The 21,479-nt window shown below is 44.8% G+C and overlaps 1 protein-coding gene across 2 annotated transcripts in view; it reads left to right on the forward strand.

Moving 5' to 3' along the window:
- The window catches only part of LOC134356622 (ETS domain-containing protein Elk-1-like), a 177,362-nt gene that overhangs the window by 127,573 nt on the left and 28,310 nt on the right, over positions 1-21,479 (forward strand). For both annotated transcript variants that reach the window (XM_063067566.1, XM_063067567.1), the window contains exon 3: positions 16,045-16,770. In XM_063067566.1, the coding sequence (XP_062923636.1) occupies positions 16,045-16,770 (726 nt within the window). The remainder of the gene's footprint in view (positions 1-16,044; positions 16,771-21,479) is intronic.

Below are 21,479 nucleotides of genomic sequence, written 5' to 3' on the forward strand. Positions count from 1 at the left end.
TTCAGCACAACATTGTGGGCCGAAGAGCCTGTACTGTGCTGTACTATTCTATTCTATTCTATTCTAAGGACACACAGTCCTCGTTTATTGTCATTTAGAAATGCATGCATTAAAAAAATGATACAACGTTCCTCCAGAATGATATCACAAGAAAACACAGAACAAACCAAGACTAAAACTGACAAAACCACATAATTATAACATAAAGTTACAACAGTGCAAAGCAATACCATAATTTGATAAAGAGCAGACCATGGGCACGGTAAAAAAAGTCTCAAAGTCCTGATAGCCCCATCATCTCACGCAGACGGTAGAAGGGAGAAACTCTCCCTGCCATGAGCCTCCAAGCGCCGCAAACTTGCCGATGCATTGGAAGAGCCCAACCGCAGCGGACTCTGAGTCCGTCCGAAAACTTCGAGCCTCTGACCAGCCCCTCCGACACCGAGCACCATCTCTGCCGAGCGCTTTGACTCCGCCCTGGCCGCCGAGCAACAAGCAAAGCCGAGGATTTGGGGCCTTCTCCTCCGGAGATTCTGGACCATACAGTAGCAGCAGCAGCAAACCAGGCATTTCAGATGTTTCACCAGATGTTCCTCTGTGCTCTCACATCCATCTCCATCAAATCAGGATTGTGCACGGCACCCTACTTGACAACTAACAGACATCACCACCAGAGCGACCGCTGTGAGCTGTGTTGCACCACCATCTTCTCCTCCCGAAGTGGAGGATAGCAGATAATACCATTATTCCCACAATCCTGATTGGCAAGTTACAGAACCTGGGCCTCTGTACCTCCCTCTGCAATTGGATCCTCGACTTCCTAACCAGAAGACCACAATCTGTGCGGATTGGTGATAACATATCCTCCTCGCTGACGATCAACACTGGTGCATCTCAAGATGTGTGCTTAGCCCACTGCTCTACTCTGTCTATACCCATGACTGCATGGCTGGGCATAGCTCGAATACCATCTGTAAATTTGCTGATGATACAAAAATGCTGGTAGAATCTCAGGTGGTGACGGAAGGGTGTACAGGAGTGAGATATGCCAATGAGTGGAGTGGTGTCGCAGCAACAACCTGGCACTCAACGTCAGTAAGACAAAAGAGCTGATTGTGGACTTCAGGAAGGGTAGACGAAGGAACACATAACAATCCTCAAAGAGGGATCAGAAGTGAGCAGTTTTAAGTTCCTGGGTGTCATGATCTCTGAGGATCTAACCTGGTCCCAACATATCGATGTAGTTATAAAGAAGGCAAGACAGCGACTATACTTCATTAGGAGTTTGAAGAGATTTGGTATGTCAACAAATACACTCGAAAACTTCTATCGTTGTACCATGGAGAGCATTCTGACAGGCTGCATCACTCTCTGGTATGGAGGGGGCTACTGCACAGGACCGAAAGAAGCTGCAGAGGGTTGTAAATTTAGTCTGCTCCATCTTGGGTACTAGCCTACAAAGTACCCAGGATATCTTCAGGGAGCGGTGACTCAGAAAGGCAGCATCCATTATTAAGGACTTTCAGCACCCAGGGCATGCCCTTTTCTCACTGTTACCATCAGGGAGGAGATACAGAAGCCTGAAGACACACACTCAGTGATTCAGGAACAGCTTCTTCCTCTCTGCCATCTGATTTCAAAATGGACATTGAACCAGAGAACACTATCTCACTTTGTTAATATATATTTGTTTTTTGCATGGTTTTTATCTAATCAGTATATGTGTACTGTAATTGATTCATTTTTTTTTCTTCTTCCTCTACATCATGTATTGCATTGAACTGCTGCTGCTAAATTAACAAATTTCAGGACGCATGCTGGTGATACTAAACCTGATTCTGATCTGATAATTGTGAGCCTTTTCTGCAGTGTAGGAACACTCCTCCAGGTCAGAAAAAGTGATCAGAAGGGCAGAGTTAGAAGAACACAAGAACTGGGGGTTACAGAGCAGAATGGAGCAGCTAGGGTCAATGTTTGACAGTGATTCATTTGAGAAATTTTGGAGTACTGCGAAAATCAGTGGGTCTACACTCAATGGCCAATATATTAGGTACACCTTTACACGTGCTTGTGGATGCAAATGTCTAATGAGCCAATTATATGGCAGCAACTCAATATATAAAAGAATGCAGACATGGTGAAGAGGTTAAATTGTTGTTCAGACCAAACATCAGAATGGGGAAGAATTGTGATCAAAGTGACTTTGATCAGTATACATTGTTGGTGTCGGACAGGGTGGTTTGAACATCTCGGAAACTGCAGATCTGCTGGGATTCTCACTCACAACAGTCTCTAATTTACAGAGAATGGTGCGAAAAAATATCTAGTGACTGTCAGTTGTGTGGGCGAGAATGCCTTGCTGATGAGAGAGGTCAGAGGAGAATGGCCAGCCTGGTTCAAGTTGACAGGACGGTGACAGTAATTCAATTACTGTATCACAACAGTGGTGTGCAGAAGAGTATCTGCAAACACACATCAACCCTTGAAGTCGATGGTCTACAACAGCAGAAGACCGTGAACATACACTCAGTGGCTACTTTATTAGGTACAGGAGATCCCTGATAAAGTGGCTACTGAGTGTATGACAATTGGTTTCATCCCTTCAGGAGAAGTACCTATTCTGTTTTTTTATTTTATGCTCATGATAGTGGCCCTTTTGATATTATCCTGGCTGCAAAGTAAACCGGACTACCCATCCCTGAATTGACACCACTTCCCACTTCTCAGAATTTAATTCCTTTCCTTATTTGCCTGAAACATATCATTTGCAGTCCAGTGATTTAGCCTCCTCCTATGCTTTGAAGTGCCATCCAGCTTGAAGTAGGTTGTGGCCCTGAAAGATTCGGGCTCCGAAATGTGTATTTGGCGATCCGCTTGATTTTAGTTGAGACAGCTGGCTTTGCATTTAGAAAAGCCCTTCGTGCCTTGGTAGGGGGCAAAGCTGTGGGAGGAAAATCACTTTAACAATTTCCATAATACTGTGCCTTTAATACACAATGCCTTGGTAATTGGTTTATTATTGACACTTACACTGAGATATATTGAAATTCTTTTGTTTGCAGGCAGCTCATTCCATATATAGGTACATTGAGGTAGTACAAAAGGAAAAGACAACAGAATGCAGAATATAATGTTATAGACATAGAGAAAGTGCAGTAAAATTAATGTACAAAGGCTATGGCCAGATAGAATGAGAGGTCAAGAGTTCATTTTTTATCAAATGAGAGGTGCAGTGGGCCCGAAGCTGTCGTTGGTGGTATGTGTTCTCAAGCTTTTCTAACTTCTGCCATCTGGCTTCTTACCCCTTCCTTTCCGTTCTGCCGTCTGGCTTCTTCCCCCTTCCTTTCCGTTCTGCCGTCTGGCTTCTTCCCCCTTCCTTTCCGTTCTGCCGTCTGCCTTCTTCCCCCTTCCCTTCCGTTCTGCCGTCTGCCTTCTTCCCCCTTCCCTTCCGTTCTGCCGTCTGCCTTCTTCCCCCTTCCTTTCCGTTCTGCCGTCTGCCTTCTTCCCCCTTCCTTTCCGTTCTGCCGTCTCCCTTCTTCCCCCTTCCTTTCCGTTCTGCTGTCTGGCTTCTTCCCCCTTCCTTTCCGTTCTGCCGTCTGCCTTCTTCCCCCTTCCTTTCCGTTCCTGATGAAGGCTCTCGCCCAAATCCCCAACTGCTTATTTCTCTCCATAGATACCACTTGATCTGCTAAGTTCATCCAGCATTTTGTGTGTGTGAGATTTCCAACATTTGCAGAATCTCTTGTGTGCATCTTCTGCCTGATGGGAGTAGGGTAGAAGAGGGAAAGACCAGGGTGGAAGGGGTCCTTGATTATGTTGGCTGCCTTCCTGAAGTGGTGGGAAGTATAGACAGTCAAAGGAGAGGTTGGTTTTCATGAAGAATCAGTCCTTGATTAGTCGGCTGTGGTGCAGATGACTAAAAGCTTGATCCAAGAGATACCATCGTAATGTGGAGAGAAATGGTATGAATGAAATTTGTGAGCTAAAAGAGTCTGGACAGGGCCACCTTCATTGGATTAATTAATACCAAAGATGCTCAAGAGGCCAGTATTGGAAGAATGCTGAGATCTTGGAGACTGTAATGTTGAAGGTCTGTAATGCTACAGGTGTGGGAGAACTAGGAGGCGATCACAGAAAGAAGAATTTATATTTGATAAATTGTTTCACCGTGGAGAGGATGTGAACTGATTGCATCACCTTCGGATATGGATGGACCACTGCTCAGGATCAGATAAAGTTGCAGAGGAACAGGAAGGGGGCAGTTACTCTATTGGGGGTATTCTATAGGCCACCTGGTAGCAGCAGAGATACAGAGGAGCAGATTGGGAGGCAGATTTTGGAAAGGTGCAAAAATAACAGGGTCGTTACCATGGGTGACTTTAACTTCCCTAATATTGATTGGCACCTGATTAGTTCCAATGGTTTAGATGGGGCAGATTTTGCTAAGTGTGTCCAGGACAGATTCCTGTCACAGTATGTGGACAGGCCGACCAGGGGTAATGCCATACTAGATCTAGTATTAGGTAATGAACCGGGTCAGGTCACAGATCTCTCAGTGGGTGAGCATCTGGGGGAGAGTGACCACCGCTCCCTGGCCTTTAACATTATTATGGAAAAGGATAGAATCAGAGAGGACAGGAAAACTTTTAATTGGGGAAGGACAAATTATGAGGCTATAAGGCTAGAACTTGCGGGTGTGAATTGGGATGATGTTTTTGCAGGGAAACATACTATGGACATGTGGTTGATGTTTAGGGATCTCTTACAGGATGTTAGGGATAAATTTGTCCCGGTGAGGAAGATAAAGAATGGTAGTGTTAAGGAACCATGGGTGACAAGTGAGGTGGAAAATCTAGTCAGGTGGAAGAAGGAAGCATACATGAGGTTTAGGAAGCAAGGATCAGGAGGGTCTATTGAGGAATACAGGGAAGCAAGAAAGGAGCTTAAGAGAAGGCTGAGAAGAGCAAGAAGGGGGCATGAGAAGGCCTTGGCGAGTAGGATAAAGGAAAACTCCAAGGCATTCTTCAATTATATGAAGAAAAAAAGGATGACAGGAGTGAAGGTAGGATCGATTAGAGATAAAGGTGGGAAGATGTGCCTGGAGGCTGTGGAAGTGAGCGAGGTCCTCAATGAATACTTCTCTTCGGTATTCACCAATGAGAGGGAACTTGATGATGGTGAGGACAATATGAGTGAGGTTGATGTTCTGGAGCATGTTGATATTAAGGGAGAGGAGGTGTTGGAGTTGTTAAAATACATTAGGACAGATAAGTCCCCGGGGCCTGACGGAATATTCCCCAGGCTGCTCCACGAGGCGAGAGAAGAGATTGCTGAGCCTCTGGCTAGGATCTTTATGTCCTCGTTGTCCACGGGAATGGTACCGGAGGATTGGAGGGAGGCCAATGTTGTTCCCTTGTTCAAAAAAGGTAGTAGGGATAGTCCGGGTAAATTATAGACATAGAAACATAGAAACATAGAAAATAGGTGCAGGAGTAGGCTATTCGGCCCTTCGAGCCTGCACCGCCATTTATTATGATCATGGCTGATCATCCAACTCAGAACCCCGCCCCAGCCTTCCCTCCATACCCCCTGACCCCCGTTGCCACAAGGGCCATATCTAACTCCCTCTTAAACATAGCCAATGAACTGGCCTCAACAGTTTCCTGTGGCAGAGAATTCCACAGATTCACCACTCTCTGTGTGAAGAAGTTTTTCCTAATCTCGGTCCTAAAAGGCTTCCCCTCTATCCTCAAACTGGCCTGTGAGCCTTACGTCTGTGGTGGGAAAGATTCTTAGAGACAGGATCTATGGGCATTTAGAGAATCATGGTCTGATCAGGGACAGTCAGCATGGCTTTGTGAAGGGCAGATCGTGTCCAACAAGCCTGATAGAGTTCTTTGAGGAGGTGACCAGGGTTGTAGATGAGGGTAGTGTAGTGGATGTGATCTATATGGATTTTAGTAAGGCATTCGACAAAGTTCCACACGGTAGGCTTATTCAGAAAGTCAGAAGGCATGGGATCCAGGGAAGTTTGGCCAGGTGGATTCAGAATTGGCTTGCCTGCAGAAGGCAGAGGGTGGTGGTGGAGGGAGTACATTCAGATTGGAGGATTGTGACTAGTGGTGTCCCACAAGGATCTGTTCTGGGACCTCTACTTCTTGTGATTTTTATTAACAATCTGGATGTGGGGGTAGAAGGGTGGGTTGGCAAGTTTGCAGATGACACAAAGGTTGGTAGTGTTGTAGATAGTGTAGAGGATTGTCGAAGATTGCAGAGAGACATTGATAGGATGCAGAAGTGGGCTGAGAAGTGGCAGATGGAGTTCAACCCGGAGAAGTGTGAGGTAGTACACTTTGGAAGGACAAACTCCAAGGCAGAGTACAAAGTAAATGGCAGGATACTTGGTAGTGTGGAGGAGCAGAGGGATCTCGGGGTACATGTCCACAGATCCCTGAAAGTTGCCTCACAGGTAGATAGGGTAGTTAAGAAAGCTTATGGGGTGTTAGCTTTCATAAGTCAAGGGATAGAGTTTAAGAGTTGTGAGGTAATGATACAGCTCTATAAAACTCTGGTTAGGCCACACTTGGAGTACTGTGTCCAGTTCTGGTCGCCTCACTATAGGAAGGATGTGGAAGCATTGGAAAGGGTACAGAGGAGATTTACCAGGATGTTGCCTGCTTTAGAAAGTATGCATTATGATCAGAGTTTAAGGGAGCTAGGGCTTTACTCTTTGGAGAGAAGGATGATGAGAGGAGACATGATAGAGGTATACAAGATATTAAGAGGAATAGATAGAGTGGACAGCCAGCGCCTCTTCCCCAGGGCACCACTGCTCAGTACAAGAGGACATGGCTTTAAGGTAAGGGGTGGGAAGTTCAAGGGGGATATTAGAGGAAGGTTTTTTACTCAGAGAGTGGTTGGTGCGTGGAATGCACTGCCTGAGTCAGTGGTGGAGGCAGATACACTGGTGAAATTTAAGAGACTACTAGACAGGTATGGAGGAATTTAAGGTGGGGGGGTTATATGGGAGGCAGGGTTTAAAGGTCAGTATAACATTGTGGGCCGAAGGCCCTGTACTGTGCTGTACTATTCTATGTTCTATGTTAGGATTGTGAGCTCATCCAGTTCCACCTTGAGCACCAACCTCTCCACCATCAACGACATCTTGAAAAGGCGATGCTTCAAGAAGGCAGGATCTATCATTAAGGACCCGCACCATCCAGGACATGGTCCTTTTTCTTTGCTGCCATCAGAGTGAAAGTACAGGAGACTGAAAGCACACACTCAACATTTTAGGAACAGCTTCTTCCCCTCTGCTGTCAGATTTCTGAACAAACAATGAATGCATGAATACTACCTCAATGTTTTAGATTAGATTAGATTATGAGGACACTCAGTCCTCGTTTATTGTTGTTTAGAAATGCATGCATTAAGAAATGATACAATGTTCCTCCAGAATGATATCACAGAAATACATGACAAATCAAGACTAAAACTGACAAGACCACATAATTATAACATATGGTTACAACAGTGCAAAGCAATACCGCAATTTGATAAGAGCAGACCATGGGCACGGTAAATAAAAAGTCTTAAAGCCCTGATAGCCCCAACATCTCACGCAGACGGTAGAAGGGAGAGACTCTTCCTGCCATGAGCCTCCAGCGCCGCCAACTTGCCGATGCAGCATCCTGGAAGCACCCGACCACAGCCGACTCTGAGTCCGTCCGAGAACTTCGAGCCTCTGACCAGCCCTCTGACACCGAGCACCATCTCTGCCGAGCGCTTCGACCCCACCCCGGCCACCGAGCAACAAGCAAAGCCGAGGATTTGGGGCCTTCCCCTCCGGAGATTCTGGATCACACAGTAGCAGTGGCAGCGAAACAGGCATTTCAGAAGTTTCACCAGATGTTCCTCCGTGCTTCCATGTCTGTCTCCATCAAATCAGGATTGTGCACGGCACCCTACTTGACAAGTAACAGATATTCATCACCGGAGTGGCCGCTGTGCGCTGCGTCACACCGCCATCTTCTCCTCTTTTGCTCTCATTTTGCATTTTAATTTTAATAAAGTTAATATAATAAATGTTAATTTTTCATATATATATATATTTCTTAATGTAATTTATAGTATATTTATGGTATATTTTATTTATTGCTGCAAAAGAACAAATTTCACAATATATGTTAGTGATAATAAACCTGATTCTGGTTGCATGTTGGGTGGCAAGCAAGTGAGATGTGAATGGGAGTTAGAGCAATGTATCACAGATTACGATAAGACCACAAGACCATAAGACAAAGGAGCAGAAGTCGGCCATTCGGCCCATCGAGTCTGCTCCGCCATTTTATCATGAGCTGATCCATTCTGCCATTTAGTCTCACACCCCCGCCTTCTCACCATAACCTTTGATGCCCTGGCTACTCAGATACCTATCAATCTCTGCCTTAAATACACTCAATGACTTGGCCTCCACTGCTGCCCATGGCAACAAATTCCACAGATTCACCACCCTCTGACTAAAAAAATTTCTTCGCATTTCTGTTCTGAATGGGCGCCCTTCAATCCTTAAGTCATGCCCTCTCGTACTAGACTCTCCCATCATGGGAAACAACTTTGCCACATCCACTCTGTCCATGCCTTTCAACATTCGAAATGTTTCTACGAGGTCTCCCCTCATTCTTCTAAACTCCAAGGAATACAGTCCAAGAGCGGACAAACGTTCCTCATATGTTAACCCCCTCATTCCCGGAATCATTCTCGTGAATCTTCTCTGTACCCTCTCCAACGTCAGCACACCCTTTCTTAAATAAGGAGACCAAAACTGCCCACAGTACTCCAAGTACTGTGCCCAAGACCACAAGGAACTACAGAGAGTTGTGGATACTGCACAGCATATCACGGAAGCGAGCATTTCCTCCACAGACTTTGCTTACATCTCTTGCTGTCTTGGAAAGACAGCCAGCTTTTCCTAATCAGAGACCCTATCCATCCCAGAAATTCTTCTCTCCTCTTTCGATTGGACAAAAGATACAAAAGCTTGAAAACATGCACAACCAGGTTCAAGCACAGCTTCCATACAGATGTAATGAGATTCTTGAATGGCAGCCCTCTTGTAAGTTAAAAGTGAACTCCTGACATCACAATCTAGTTTGTCACGGCTAGCCTCTGCACCTTATTTGTCTACTTGTGCTGCATTTTCTCTGTAACTGTAACTGCAACACTATATTCTGCATTCTATTATCACGGCTACCTTGATGTACTGATGTTTTGAAATGATCTGTAAGGGCGGCATCAAAACAAAGGTTTTTCCTCTGTACCTCAATACATGTGACAATAATAAACCAAATGGTTAGTGATTAAAGGGAAAAGTTAGGTTTGTCATATGTACATCGAAACTTTGAAACATACAGTGAAATATATTATTTGCGCCAAGAATCCACACAGTCCGAGGATGTGCTAGGGGTAGCTGTCAAGTGTTGCCATGCTTCTGGCACCAACGTAACATGCCCACAACTTACTAAACCTTACTAACCCATATGTCTTCAGAACGTGGGCTGAAACTGGATACCAGGAGGAAACCAGTGTGGTCGTGGGAGACTGGTCTGTACAGCATTTGCAATTGAATCCTGATCACTGCAATGTTCCGACAAGAACTGTCCTTTGTTACTCAAATTTCCCCGGGAAATGACTATGACTATGACTGTCACTGGCACTGTGAAGCATTATGCTAACTGCTAGGCAATGGATTTTTTTGATAGAACATTGCAGGAACAGGCCCTTTGGCTGCTAAAAAGATAAACAAAATCCCTCAAAAATGAACCCCTTCCACCTACACAATGTCCATACCCCATCGTCTTCCTCATATTCATGTGCCCATCTAAATGTCTCCTAAAAGCCTCTAATATATTTGCCTCTACCACTATACCAGGCAGCACTTTCTGGACATCCACCAGTCTCTGAGTAAAAAGTTTCCCCTTGAAACCTAACACCTCTCACCTTCAATGCATAGCCTCTGGTATTAGACATCCAGGTACGGGAATTTCTAGAGTGCCTACGAAATGGCTTTTTACAGCAGCTTGAGGTTGAGCCCACTAGAGGGTCAGCTATCTTGGATTGGCTGTTGTGTAATAAACACCTATTGATTAGAGAGCTCAAGGTAAAAGAACCCGTCAGGGCAAGTGTTCATAATATGATCTATTTCACCCTGAAATTTGAGAAGGAGGAGTTTAAATCAGATGGTTCAGTATTACAGAGGAGTAAAGGGAATTACAGAGAGATGAGAGAGGAGTTGGCCAGAATTGATTGGAAAAGAACACTGGCAGGGATGACGGCAGAGCAGCCTGTATCCTATATATATATACAGTTGAAGTCAGAAGTTTACATACACCTTAGCCAATACATTTAAACTCAATTTTTCACAATTCCTGACATTTAATCCTAGGAAACATTCCCTGTCTTAGGTCAGTTAGGATCACTACTTTATTTCAAGAATGTGAAATGTCAGAATAATAGTAGAGAGAATGATTTATTTCAGCTTTTATTTCTTTCATCACTTTCCCAATGGGCCAGAAGTTTACATACACGTTGTTAGTATTTGGTAGCATTGCCTTTAAATTGTTTAACTTGGGTCAAAAGTTTTGGATAGCCTTCCACAAGCTTCTCACAGTAAGTTGCTGGAATTTTGTTCCATTCCTCTAGACAGAACTGGTGTAACTGAGTCAGGTTTGTAGGCCTCCTTGCTCGCACACGCTTTTTCAGTTCTGCCCACAAATTTTCTACCCAATCAATGGACTAAACTACCTGATCATGGAACAATCTACCCGATCATGGAACAAACTACCTGATCAGGGTAGAAACTACCTAGTCCAAGGAACAAATGAGCTAATCATGGAACAAACTACCTGATTAAGGAACAAATTATCTGATCATGGATCTCACTATCTAGTCCGTAGAACGAAGTACCTGATCATGGAACAACTTCCTAGTCAATGGAACAAACTACCTAGTCCAAGGAACAGACTACCTAATCCATGGAAGAAACGATCTGATCATGGAACAAACTACCTAGTCCATGGACCAAATTACCTGACCATTGAACAAACTGCCTAGTGCATGGAACAAAATACCTGATCTTTGAATAAACTATTTGGTCCATAACTACCCAGTCCATGGACCAAACTAGCTAGTTGATGGAACAAAATATCTGATCATAGAACAAACTACATGATCATGGCCCAAGCTACCAAGCTCCATGGAATAAGCTTCTTGATCATGGAACAAACTACCTAGTCCAGGGAATAGACTACCTAGTCCATGGACCAAACTACCTGGTTCATGGAACAAACTACCTAGTCCATGGACCAAACTACCAAACCAACCCCTTGCAGTAAGTTTATATTAGGGAAGTTGAAATCCATCAAGATAGCAACCCCTACTATTTTTACACATTTGCTTAATCTGTTTATATGTCAGTTCCTCGATGTCCATATGGCTACTGGGGTGGGGAGGGTGGTCTGCAGTACAATCTCCTCCGGATTATTGCGCCCTTCCTATTCCTGAGTTCTACCCAAATGGACTCAGTGTCTGAACCCACCTGCCAGTATGTCTCCCCAATTGCGGCTGTGATATTGTCCCTGGTTAGTAGTGCAGCTCCCCTCCCCTTCTTCGTTTACCTCCTCCTCTGTCTTTCCTTGCAAACCTGGTATATTAATCACCCATTTCTGCCCCTCTCTCAACCAAGTTTTTGTGATGGCCACAACATCATATTACTGTGTATTGATCCATGCTCTAAGTTCATCACCCTTTACCCATAATGCTCCTACCATTAAAATACTCAAACTTCACACCATCCGACCTATCATACCTGTTATTTTGATTTTGTCTTTCAATACTTCCTCTGACATCTACTTTCCTGTCTGATCCTTCACTTACTGAGTGGGTACTCCGGGTCCCAGCCCCCTGCAGAACGAGTTTAAACCCTGCTGAGTAGCATTAGCAAACATCCCAGCCAGGAACTTGGTTCCCCCCCAAGTGCAGGTGCAGCCCATCCCTCCTGTACAGGTCAGGTCATCCCTTCCCCAGAGAAGGTTCCAGTGATCCGACAATGAAACCCTGCCCCCTGCCCCCTGCCCCATCTCCTCAGCCTCTCATTCGTCTGTACTATCATCCCACTCATACCTGCAGTCTTCCGTGGCACAAGGAGTAATCCAGGGTGTACTACATGAGGGGTCAACCTCCTTCTTAACTCTATATACTCACTGTGTAGGGCCTCTTCCCCTTTCTGCTTATGTTATTAATGCTAACATGCAACTTGACCTCAGACTGTTCAATCTCCCCCTTGAGAATATCCTGCAGCCTCTCTGATGCATCCCGGACCCTCGCACCCAGGAGGCAGCACACCAATCCAGTGTCTCTTTTGATTCAAGATTCAAAAAACTTTATTGTCACTCTAACCGTACAGCAGCTCTGCAGGGCAGAATGAGACAGCGTTTCTCAGGGGCAGTGCAATCATAACATACAGACGCAACACTAAATAATAAACATAACAATAAATAGTAAAACACAACAGCCACATGTCAGTTAAAATCAAGTTATAAGTGTCCAGTACAAGTTAAAAGTGTCCGAAGCAGAGTCAGGTGGAGCAGCTATTTAGCAGTCTGACTGCCTGTGGGAAGAAGCTGTTTAGTAGCCTTGTGGTTTTAGTTTTGATGCTCCTGTAACGTTTGCCTGATGGCAGAACAAACAGTTCATGCAGAGGGTGTGAGGGGTCTTTAATGATGTACCGTATCTTCGGGAGGCATCGACTCTGAAAGAGGTCTTGGACAGAAGGTAGGGAGACCCCAATAACCTTCTCTGCTCCCCTAACCACCCTCTGCAAGGCTTTTTTGTCAACAGCACTGCAGCTGGAGTACCAGGTTGTGATGCAAAAGGTCAGCACACTCTCAACCACGCCTCTTGATGCCACAGGATCTCCTGTCTGTCCCCCTAACCGTTGAGTCCCCTATCATTACTGTACTGTATGACTTTACTCTTCCCAGCTGAGCCTCAGAGCTGAGTACTGTGCCACTAGCTTGGCTGCTGATGCTGTGCCCTGATGAGTCATCCCCCCCCCACCCCCAGCAGTATTCAAAGGGGTGACTTGTTGCTGAGTGAAATGGCCACAGTGGGACCCTGCGCTGATTGCTTCATCCCTTTAACCTCTCCCACCTACTGTCCTCTGGGTGCGACCACTTCTCTGTAATGTCCTCAGCCTGCCGGATGATCCTGAGTACATCCAACTCCAGCCCCAGCTCCTCAACTCGGTCAGTCAAGAGCTGAAGTTGGGTAACTTTCTGCAAGTTTAGTCGTCAGGGAAACCATCAGGCAATCCTGAATTCCCACACCTGACAGGAGGTCATCCCATCCTGACTATTTTGTACTTAAAAAAACTTATCCGTGCCTCTGCCTGTTCTCTCCAAAGCCTCCCCACTTTATCACTGGCACACTCTGACCGTGCCCACTCCACTTGACCCGACCTTGCTTCTATTTGCTGCTGAGCGTAGGTCTCTGGAGTTTAGGGTTTACCCGCATCTGCTCCTTTAATTTTCTCACTCTGACCTTTGCCGTTCTAGTCGAAATTGACCGGCCTCACCTGAAGCTCCGCCCCGACATTATGTAATTGCTCCACAAACGAGGGTGTTCAAGAAGTGAGAAAAGGCCTGGATATCTGTGAGAGTTATTAAAGAAAAGGATATTAGAGGTATGGAGGGATGGACAGTAGCGTAGCGCTTAATGTTAATGCATTACAGCACCAACGATTCAAGTTCGATTCCCACCACAGTTATAAGTCATAGTCGTAGTCATACTTTATTGATCGCGGGGGAAATTGGTTTTCGTTACAGTTGCACCATAAATGATAAACAGTAATAGAAATAGTAATAGTAATATTACTATTAGTAAATAGTAATGGTCATGGAAAAATAAATAGTAATAGAATAGTAGTAGAAAAATAATAATAAATAGTTAAATAGTAACATGTAAATTATGCCAGTAAATTATGAAATAAGTCCAGGACCAGCCTATCGGCTCAGGGTGTCTGACCCTCCAAGGGAGGGGTTGTAAAGTTGGAGTTTGTATGTTCTCCACATGACCACCTGGGTTCCCTCCGGGTGCTCCAGTTTCCTTCCATTTTCCAAAGGTGTTCCGGTTGGTAAGTGGCAGGCATGCTATATTGGCGCAGGAATCATGACGACTCTTGCAGGCTGTTCCAGCATGTTCTCAGTCCATCTCGGTCATTGGTGCAAATGAGACCTGTCACTGTATTTTTCTAAGTGTGTTTGACAAATAAAGCTAACTTTTTTTTCTCTTATCATAGAAATTTAACAGTGTCCTCTGCAGGTGTGAAGTTGAGGGGATGATGGGTGAGTGCACAGCACAACATTGGCTGTAGCCGTTTAATGCCCGCACAGGCCCATAAAGGTCAGGAGGGCCGTCTACTGAGAGAGCAGATGGCTATTGATATTTCGAGCAATCCCACTTCAGGGCTTGGGAACCTGGGAAGCTGTTATTAGTTGCTGATAGAAAAGCCTTGCTATGCATTTATATAGAGACCTACAGCACAGAATCAGGCCCTTCAGCCCATCTAGTCTAGGCTGAACTATTAATCTGCCTAGTCCCACCGACCCGCACTTGAACCATAGTGTCCCATCTATGTACTTACCCAAATTTCTCTTAAATGTGGAAATTGAAGCTAGATCCAACACTTCTGCTGGGAGCTCATTCCACACACTCACCACCCTCTGATTGAAGAAGTTCCCCCTCGTTATCCTTAAACATTTCACCTTTCACCCTTAACTCATGACCTCTAGTTTTAGTCTCACCTGATCTCAGTGGAAAAAGCCTGCTTGTATATACTCTATATGTACCCCTCATAATTTTTTATCCCTCTATCAAATCTCCCTTCATTCTCAGAAGGGCCTGTAATGTGCTGTAGATTTCTATGTTCTATGTTCTATGCTGCAGGAGAATCACCTACATTCATTAAGGTTAGGTATAAAGTGCTAACCTATTGAACTTTTCCCTACAACTCAGGGTCTCAAGTTCTGGCAACATCCTTGTAAATTTTCTCTGTACTCTTTCAATCTTATTGATATCTTTCCTGTAGGTAGGTGGCCAAAACTGCCCACAATACTCCAAATTAGGCCTCATCAACATCTCATACAACTTCAACAAAGCATTCCATCTTCTGTATTCGGTACATTGATTCATGAAGCCAAAGTGCTCTAAGCTCCCTTCACAACCCTGTCTCCCTGTGAAGCCACTTCCAATAAATTATGGATCTGTATTTCTAGATCCTTTTGTTCTTCCGCACTCCTCAATGCCTTACCGTTTGCTGCGTAAGTCCCGTGCTGATCTGTCCTCCCAAAGTGCAAGACCTCATACTTGTTAATACCAAAGTTAAGGAGAGAAAACAGGTTTGTAGAGTTGGGTCAGTAATGAACTGGCTCCTCTGGTTTCCCCTGTGTCCCAAAGACCGGTTGGTCAGTAACTTTAATGGCTGCTGTAAGTTGCCTCAGATGTAGGTGGGTGACTGGAGTTAGTGGGTAAGTGAGGGAGAATGTGTTACAAGGAAATGAATGCTGAAATTGGTTGAACTTAATACGTTAGGAACATTTAGGAGACCCTTAGATAAGCACATGAATGAAAGAAGAATGAAGGGTTATGAGCTATGTAGCAGGCAAGCTTAAGATTGAATGTAGTTAAAGGGTCCGCACGATATCATGGGCTGACGGGTTGGTACAATACAGTACTGTTCTATGCTTTAGGAATGAGATTGATGGGGTTGCACTGAGAGCTAGCGTAGTCACAATGGGCTGAACAGCTCTTTCTATGTCACAAGGATTGATTGTTGTTGAATGGTAGAACAGAGTTGAGGCCTCGTGTGTTTCTGTGTTTTACATCTGACTTCAAACTAAACATCAGAAGTGTGAGATGCGTTTACCTCTGCACACAGCTGAGCTCTGCTCCACTTCCACTCTGTGACAAAACCATCTTGTTTTTCAGAATATCATCAAGAAAGTAAATGGGCAGAAGTTTGTGTATAAGTTTGTGTCGCTGCCAGACAGCCTGGCAATGGTGTCGGACAAATACGACAGTGGTGAGAGCGAGTGGGCGATCGGCAGGACTGGGGAGAAAGGCCTTTCGTTGCCCAGGCAACTGAAGGCCAGCACCAGAGTCTCATCAAGAAATGAGTATATGCGCTCAGGGCTCTATTCCACGTTCACCATCCAGTCTCTGCAAAGCACCAATCACCGGCCAAGGGAAGCCAACAACCCTGCGAAAAGCCTGGAAGTGCTGGAGCAGGAGAGGAAAGCCCAGATTCTGGAGAGTCTTGCTGAGGAGCTGGAGCTCAAGCAGCAGAAAGAAGAGGAACCACATTCCCAGGCCTACAGTGACTCTTCAATGGAAACCTTGAGTGATGTCTCCCACCAGGGAGACCTCAAGGTGAAGATGGAGGTGACAGATGATTTGGATTGTATCATCTTGGATGCTATACCAGCTTCTGATGAATTAGCTCAGGCTCCGAGCCCCAGTAAGAAACAGTCAGGAAGTGACAGTAACCTTCAGCCGCCAAAACCCAAGAAGCCAAAGGACCTGGAGCTGCCCACAACACTCCTCACAACCCAGAACAGTCCTCCACCAGATAAAAGCAACCCTGGCCTTTTGAACACGGTGGTCTTCCCACCCTCTAGTTCGGTTACTCCAACGCTGATCGCTCAACACGTTCAGGTATGCTTGTTATATTTTATACTGAATAGTACAATAATTGCATAGTAGTGTAGCAGTTAGTGTACAAAATGCTGGAGGAACTCAGCAGGCCAGGCAGCAGCTGGGAAGAGTACAGTTGGGTGTTGCTCAGATTTCCAGCATCTGCAGATTTTCTCTTGTTAGCAGTTAGTGCAGTCGCTTTACAGTGCCCCATTGGGGTTCAGTTCCCACCACTGGAAGTATAGACATAAAGTACAGTTTTGGCTGAATTCTACCAAATTTAATTTTATCAGAGGAATACACTGGCCTATAGGTCACCAGCTTTCTCCATCACCTTTTAAACCCTTATAAAAATGCCCAGGAAGCAGATTTATTGACCAGTTTTTCATGGGATTCCCCCCGTGGAATGCAGTGCTGTCTTTAAGCCCAGCTCACTCACTTGAACTTTGAGAGCCAGTCTCCAGTCCTCAAGCTGTAGAAGACCGCTGTATTTGTGGCACTGTAGCGTAATGGCTGGCATAACATCTTACAGTGACAGCAGTCAGGGTTCAATTTCCGCTGCTGTCTAGAAGGAGCTTGTATCTTCTCCCCATGACCTGTGGGTTTCCTCTGGGTGCTCTGGCTTCCTCCCTCATCCCCCCAGAGATTAGGTTCGGCTTAGTGAGTTGTGGGCATGATATCTTGGTGCCAGAAGCATGGTGACACTTGCAGGATGCTCCTAGCTCATCCTCTGACTGTGTCAGTCGTTGATGCAAAATAACGCATTTTACTGTGTGTTTCAATGTATATGTAACTAATAAATCTGTTCTTTGACCTTTAGATCACAACACTCCAAAGGTTCTACAGTTTTAGAAGTTGTGGCTTGTATCCCAAAAGCTTGGTCATAAATATAGATTTTTATAAAATATGCCCTTGACATCAGTCACTAGAATTGCCACCTTGACCTTCTGACTTCCTCCTGTCTTCAAAATAACCATTCACCACAGTAGTAGCTGACCTGCGGACTAATGTTCCGATTGTACCAAGTGCTTCAACTTTGATGAAATGCCAGGTTTACAGTACTTTAGCAAAAGCCTTTAGATGTTCACACACCACATTTACTACATTACTCTCATCACTTCTGTCCGTTACCCAATCTGGAGCTGATCGTTTGGCCCACCAAGTCCATACTGACCATCAGATAACAATTTATACTAACCTTGAGCTAATTCTGCTTTATTCTCCCCATATCCCCAAGATTCTGCACTCACCAATCACTGGGGCAATTTATAGCAGGCAATAAACCTGTGCAGTTGGCCCACTATGTTGTGCTGATGCTTTAACCTACTGTAAGATCAACCCAATGCTTCCCTTCCACATAACACTCTCTTCTTCTTTCATCCTGTTGCCTCTCTTAAACGTCCCAAATGTATCTACCTCTAACACCACCTCTGGCAACGCGTTCCACACAACCACCACTCTCTGCGTAAAAAAAAACTTAACTCTGGCATTCCCCTATGCTTTCCTCATATCACTTTAAAATTATGCCCCTTCATATTAGCCATTTCCACCCTTGTAAAGAGACTCTGGCTGTCCACTCTATCTGTGCCTTTTATCATCATGTACATCTCAGCAGGTGAAGAGCAGCATCTGTGAAGGAAGGGGATTAGAATTATAACACTACAGTACAGTAGATGACCTTTTAGCATACTCTAAGATCAATCTAACCCTTCCCTCCTACATTGCCCTACATTTTTCTATCATCTGTATGCCATCTAAGAGTTTCTTAAATGTTCCTAATATACGTACCTCTATCGCCACCCGTGGCTGCACATTCATTCACCCACTCCTCTGTGTGTGACATTCCCCCGGTAAAGATCTAGTACTTTCCCAGTATAGATGATGAATAAACTCTTCTTGGGCTTCCTGCCAGGTACAGGTATCATCCAACCAGGTTTCTACTGTCTCATCTGGTCTACCATCGAATTCCAGTTCCTACTTAGAGCGAGACCTTTGTCTTCGTTAGAATTCTTTTCCACTAGTTTTATTTTAATGGTTACCTTCACCAGGCAGTCCCAAAACCCACTGGTGCAGCACAGTAGGTATTTGCCGTTGAAGTCAATCCTATGGCCATTTGCAAGATTCCCTGTGAACGCGGAAGAGTGTACATTGGTCAGACAGGGCACATGGTGGAAACCCGCATCAAGGAGTACAGGAGGCGTATCTGTTTGGGTTGCCCTGAGAAATAGGTGGTCCCAGAGCACTGCATTCCCAATGGCCATAGGATGGACTTCGCCATGCCATTGGGTGTTAGGACCACCTGGTGATGGAGGCCATTGAAATAAAACTAGGAGAAAAGAATTTTAACAAAGACCAAGGTCTCACTCTAAGTAAGAACTGGAATTCGATTGTAAACAAGGTGGGAGAGTGGATATCTGATTGGATGAGGACTAACCAATCAGGAGGGACAGACGATAGGATTATAAATACAACTGGACTATACGTGCCTAGGCATCATTCCTGATGAAGATGGGAGAGTTTGTCATTGAAATATCGGTTAAAAATGATACCTGTACCCAGCTGGAACCCCTTGAAGAGTTTATTCATTCTCCCTATACTTCCCTCCAATTATCTTAGAATTAAGCCCCTTCATATTAGCCATTGCTGTCCTGGGAAAAAGTCCCTGGCTTTCTCACTTAATCCATACTTCTTATCATCTTGTACATCTCTATTGAGACACCTGCCATCCTCCTTTGCTCCAAAGAGAAAAGCACTAGTTTGCTTAACCTCAAACAAGACAAAATCTGCAGATGCTGGATCTCCAAGCAATGCACACAAAATACTGGAGGAACTCAGCAGGCCAGAGGGTTGTTGTTGAAGGGTTTTGGTCCAAAATGTCGACTGTACTTTTTTCCATAGATACAGCTGCCTACTGAGTTCACCCAGCATTTTGTATGTGTTGTTCTGGATTTCCAGTGTCTGCAGAATCTCTTGTGTTTATTCATCATGGAATAGCCTCAACTAGAATACAGTACTCAATTTGCAAGGTGTTTACATAGAAACCTACAGCGCAATTCAGGCCCTTCAGCCCACAACGTTGTGCCGAACATGTACTTACTTTAGAAATTACCTCGGGTTACCCATAGCCCTCTATTTTTCTAAGCTCCATGTACCTATCCAGGAGTCTCTTAAAAGACCCTGTTGTACTCGGCTCCACCATCATCGCCGGCAACCCATTCCACGCACTCACCACTCTCTGCATAAAAAACTTACCCCTGACATCTCCTCTGTACCTACTTCCAAGCACCTTAAAACTGTGCCCTCTTGTGCTAGCCATTTCAGCCCTGGGGAAAAGCCTCTGACTATCCACATGATCAATGCCTCTCATTATCTTATACACCTCTATCAGTTCACCTGTCATCCTCCACCGCTCCAGGGAGAAAAGGCCAAGTTCACTCAACCTATTCTTATAGGGCACGCTCCCCAATCCAGGCAACATCCTTGTAAATCTCCTCTGCACCCTTTCTATGGTTTCCACATCCTTCCTGTAGTGAGGTGACCGGAACCGAGCACAGTATTCCAAGTGGGGTCTGACCAGGGTCCTATATAACTGTAATATTACCTCTGGATCTTAAACTCAATCCCACGAGTGATGAAGGCCAATACACCATATGTCTTCTTAACCACAGAGTCAACCCGCGTAGCAGCTTTGAATATCCTATTAACCTGGACCCCAAGATCCCTCTGATCCTCCACACTGCCAAGAGTCTTACCATTAATATTATATTCTGCCATCATATTTGACCTACAAAAATGAACCACTTCACACTTATCTGGGTTGAACTCCATCTGCCACTTCTCAGCCCAGTTTTGCATCCTATCAATGTCCCGCTGTAACCTCTGACAGCCCTCCACACTATCCACAACACCCCCAATCTTTGTATCATCAGCAAATTTACTAACCCATCCATCCACTTCCTCATCCAGGTCATTTATAAAACTCATGAAGAGAACAGATCCCTGAGGCACACCACTGGTCACTGACCTCCATGCAGAATATGACCCATCTACAACCACTCCTTGCCTTCTATGAGCAAGCCAATTCTGTATCCACAAAGCAATGTCCCCTTGGATCCCATGCCTCCTTACTTTCTCAATAAGCCTTACATGTGGTACCTTATCAGATGCCTTGCTGAAATCCATATACACTACATCTACTGTTCTACCTTCATCAATGTGTTTAGTCACATCCTCAAAAAATTCAGTCAGGCATTAGACATGTGCAGACGGGTCTAAAGACATGTAGAGATGGCGGAGAAGCTGCTGCTATTTTCCTGAAGTTGGAGATATTCAAATGGAAATTTATCTGCGTTATTGAAAACGCTGATAGTTTGATGAGGCAAATACCTATTAAAGATAAAGATGAGTTTTGTTTGTCACTTGTACATTGAAACATCGAAACATACAGTGAAGTGCATTGTTTGCAGCCCACAAGTATCACCATGCTTCCTGCACCAACATAGCACGTCCACAGCTTACTAATCCTCACTCTTAACGGTTTTAGAGTGTGAAGGAAACAGGAGCACCTGGAGGAAAGTCGTGCGGCTATAGGGAGAATGTGCAAGCTCCTTCCAGACAGCAGTGGTAATTGAGTCCCTGTTTGACGTCTGGCACTATAAGCATTATGCATTAACCATTATGCCACCATGTCAGTCTTCTGACTAACAGCCAGAGTTCTGGATCATTGATCC

Source organism: Mobula hypostoma, chromosome 15, assembly GCF_963921235.1.
Source record: "Mobula hypostoma chromosome 15, sMobHyp1.1, whole genome shotgun sequence".
NCBI lineage: Eukaryota > Metazoa > Chordata > Chondrichthyes > Myliobatiformes > Myliobatidae > Mobula > Mobula hypostoma.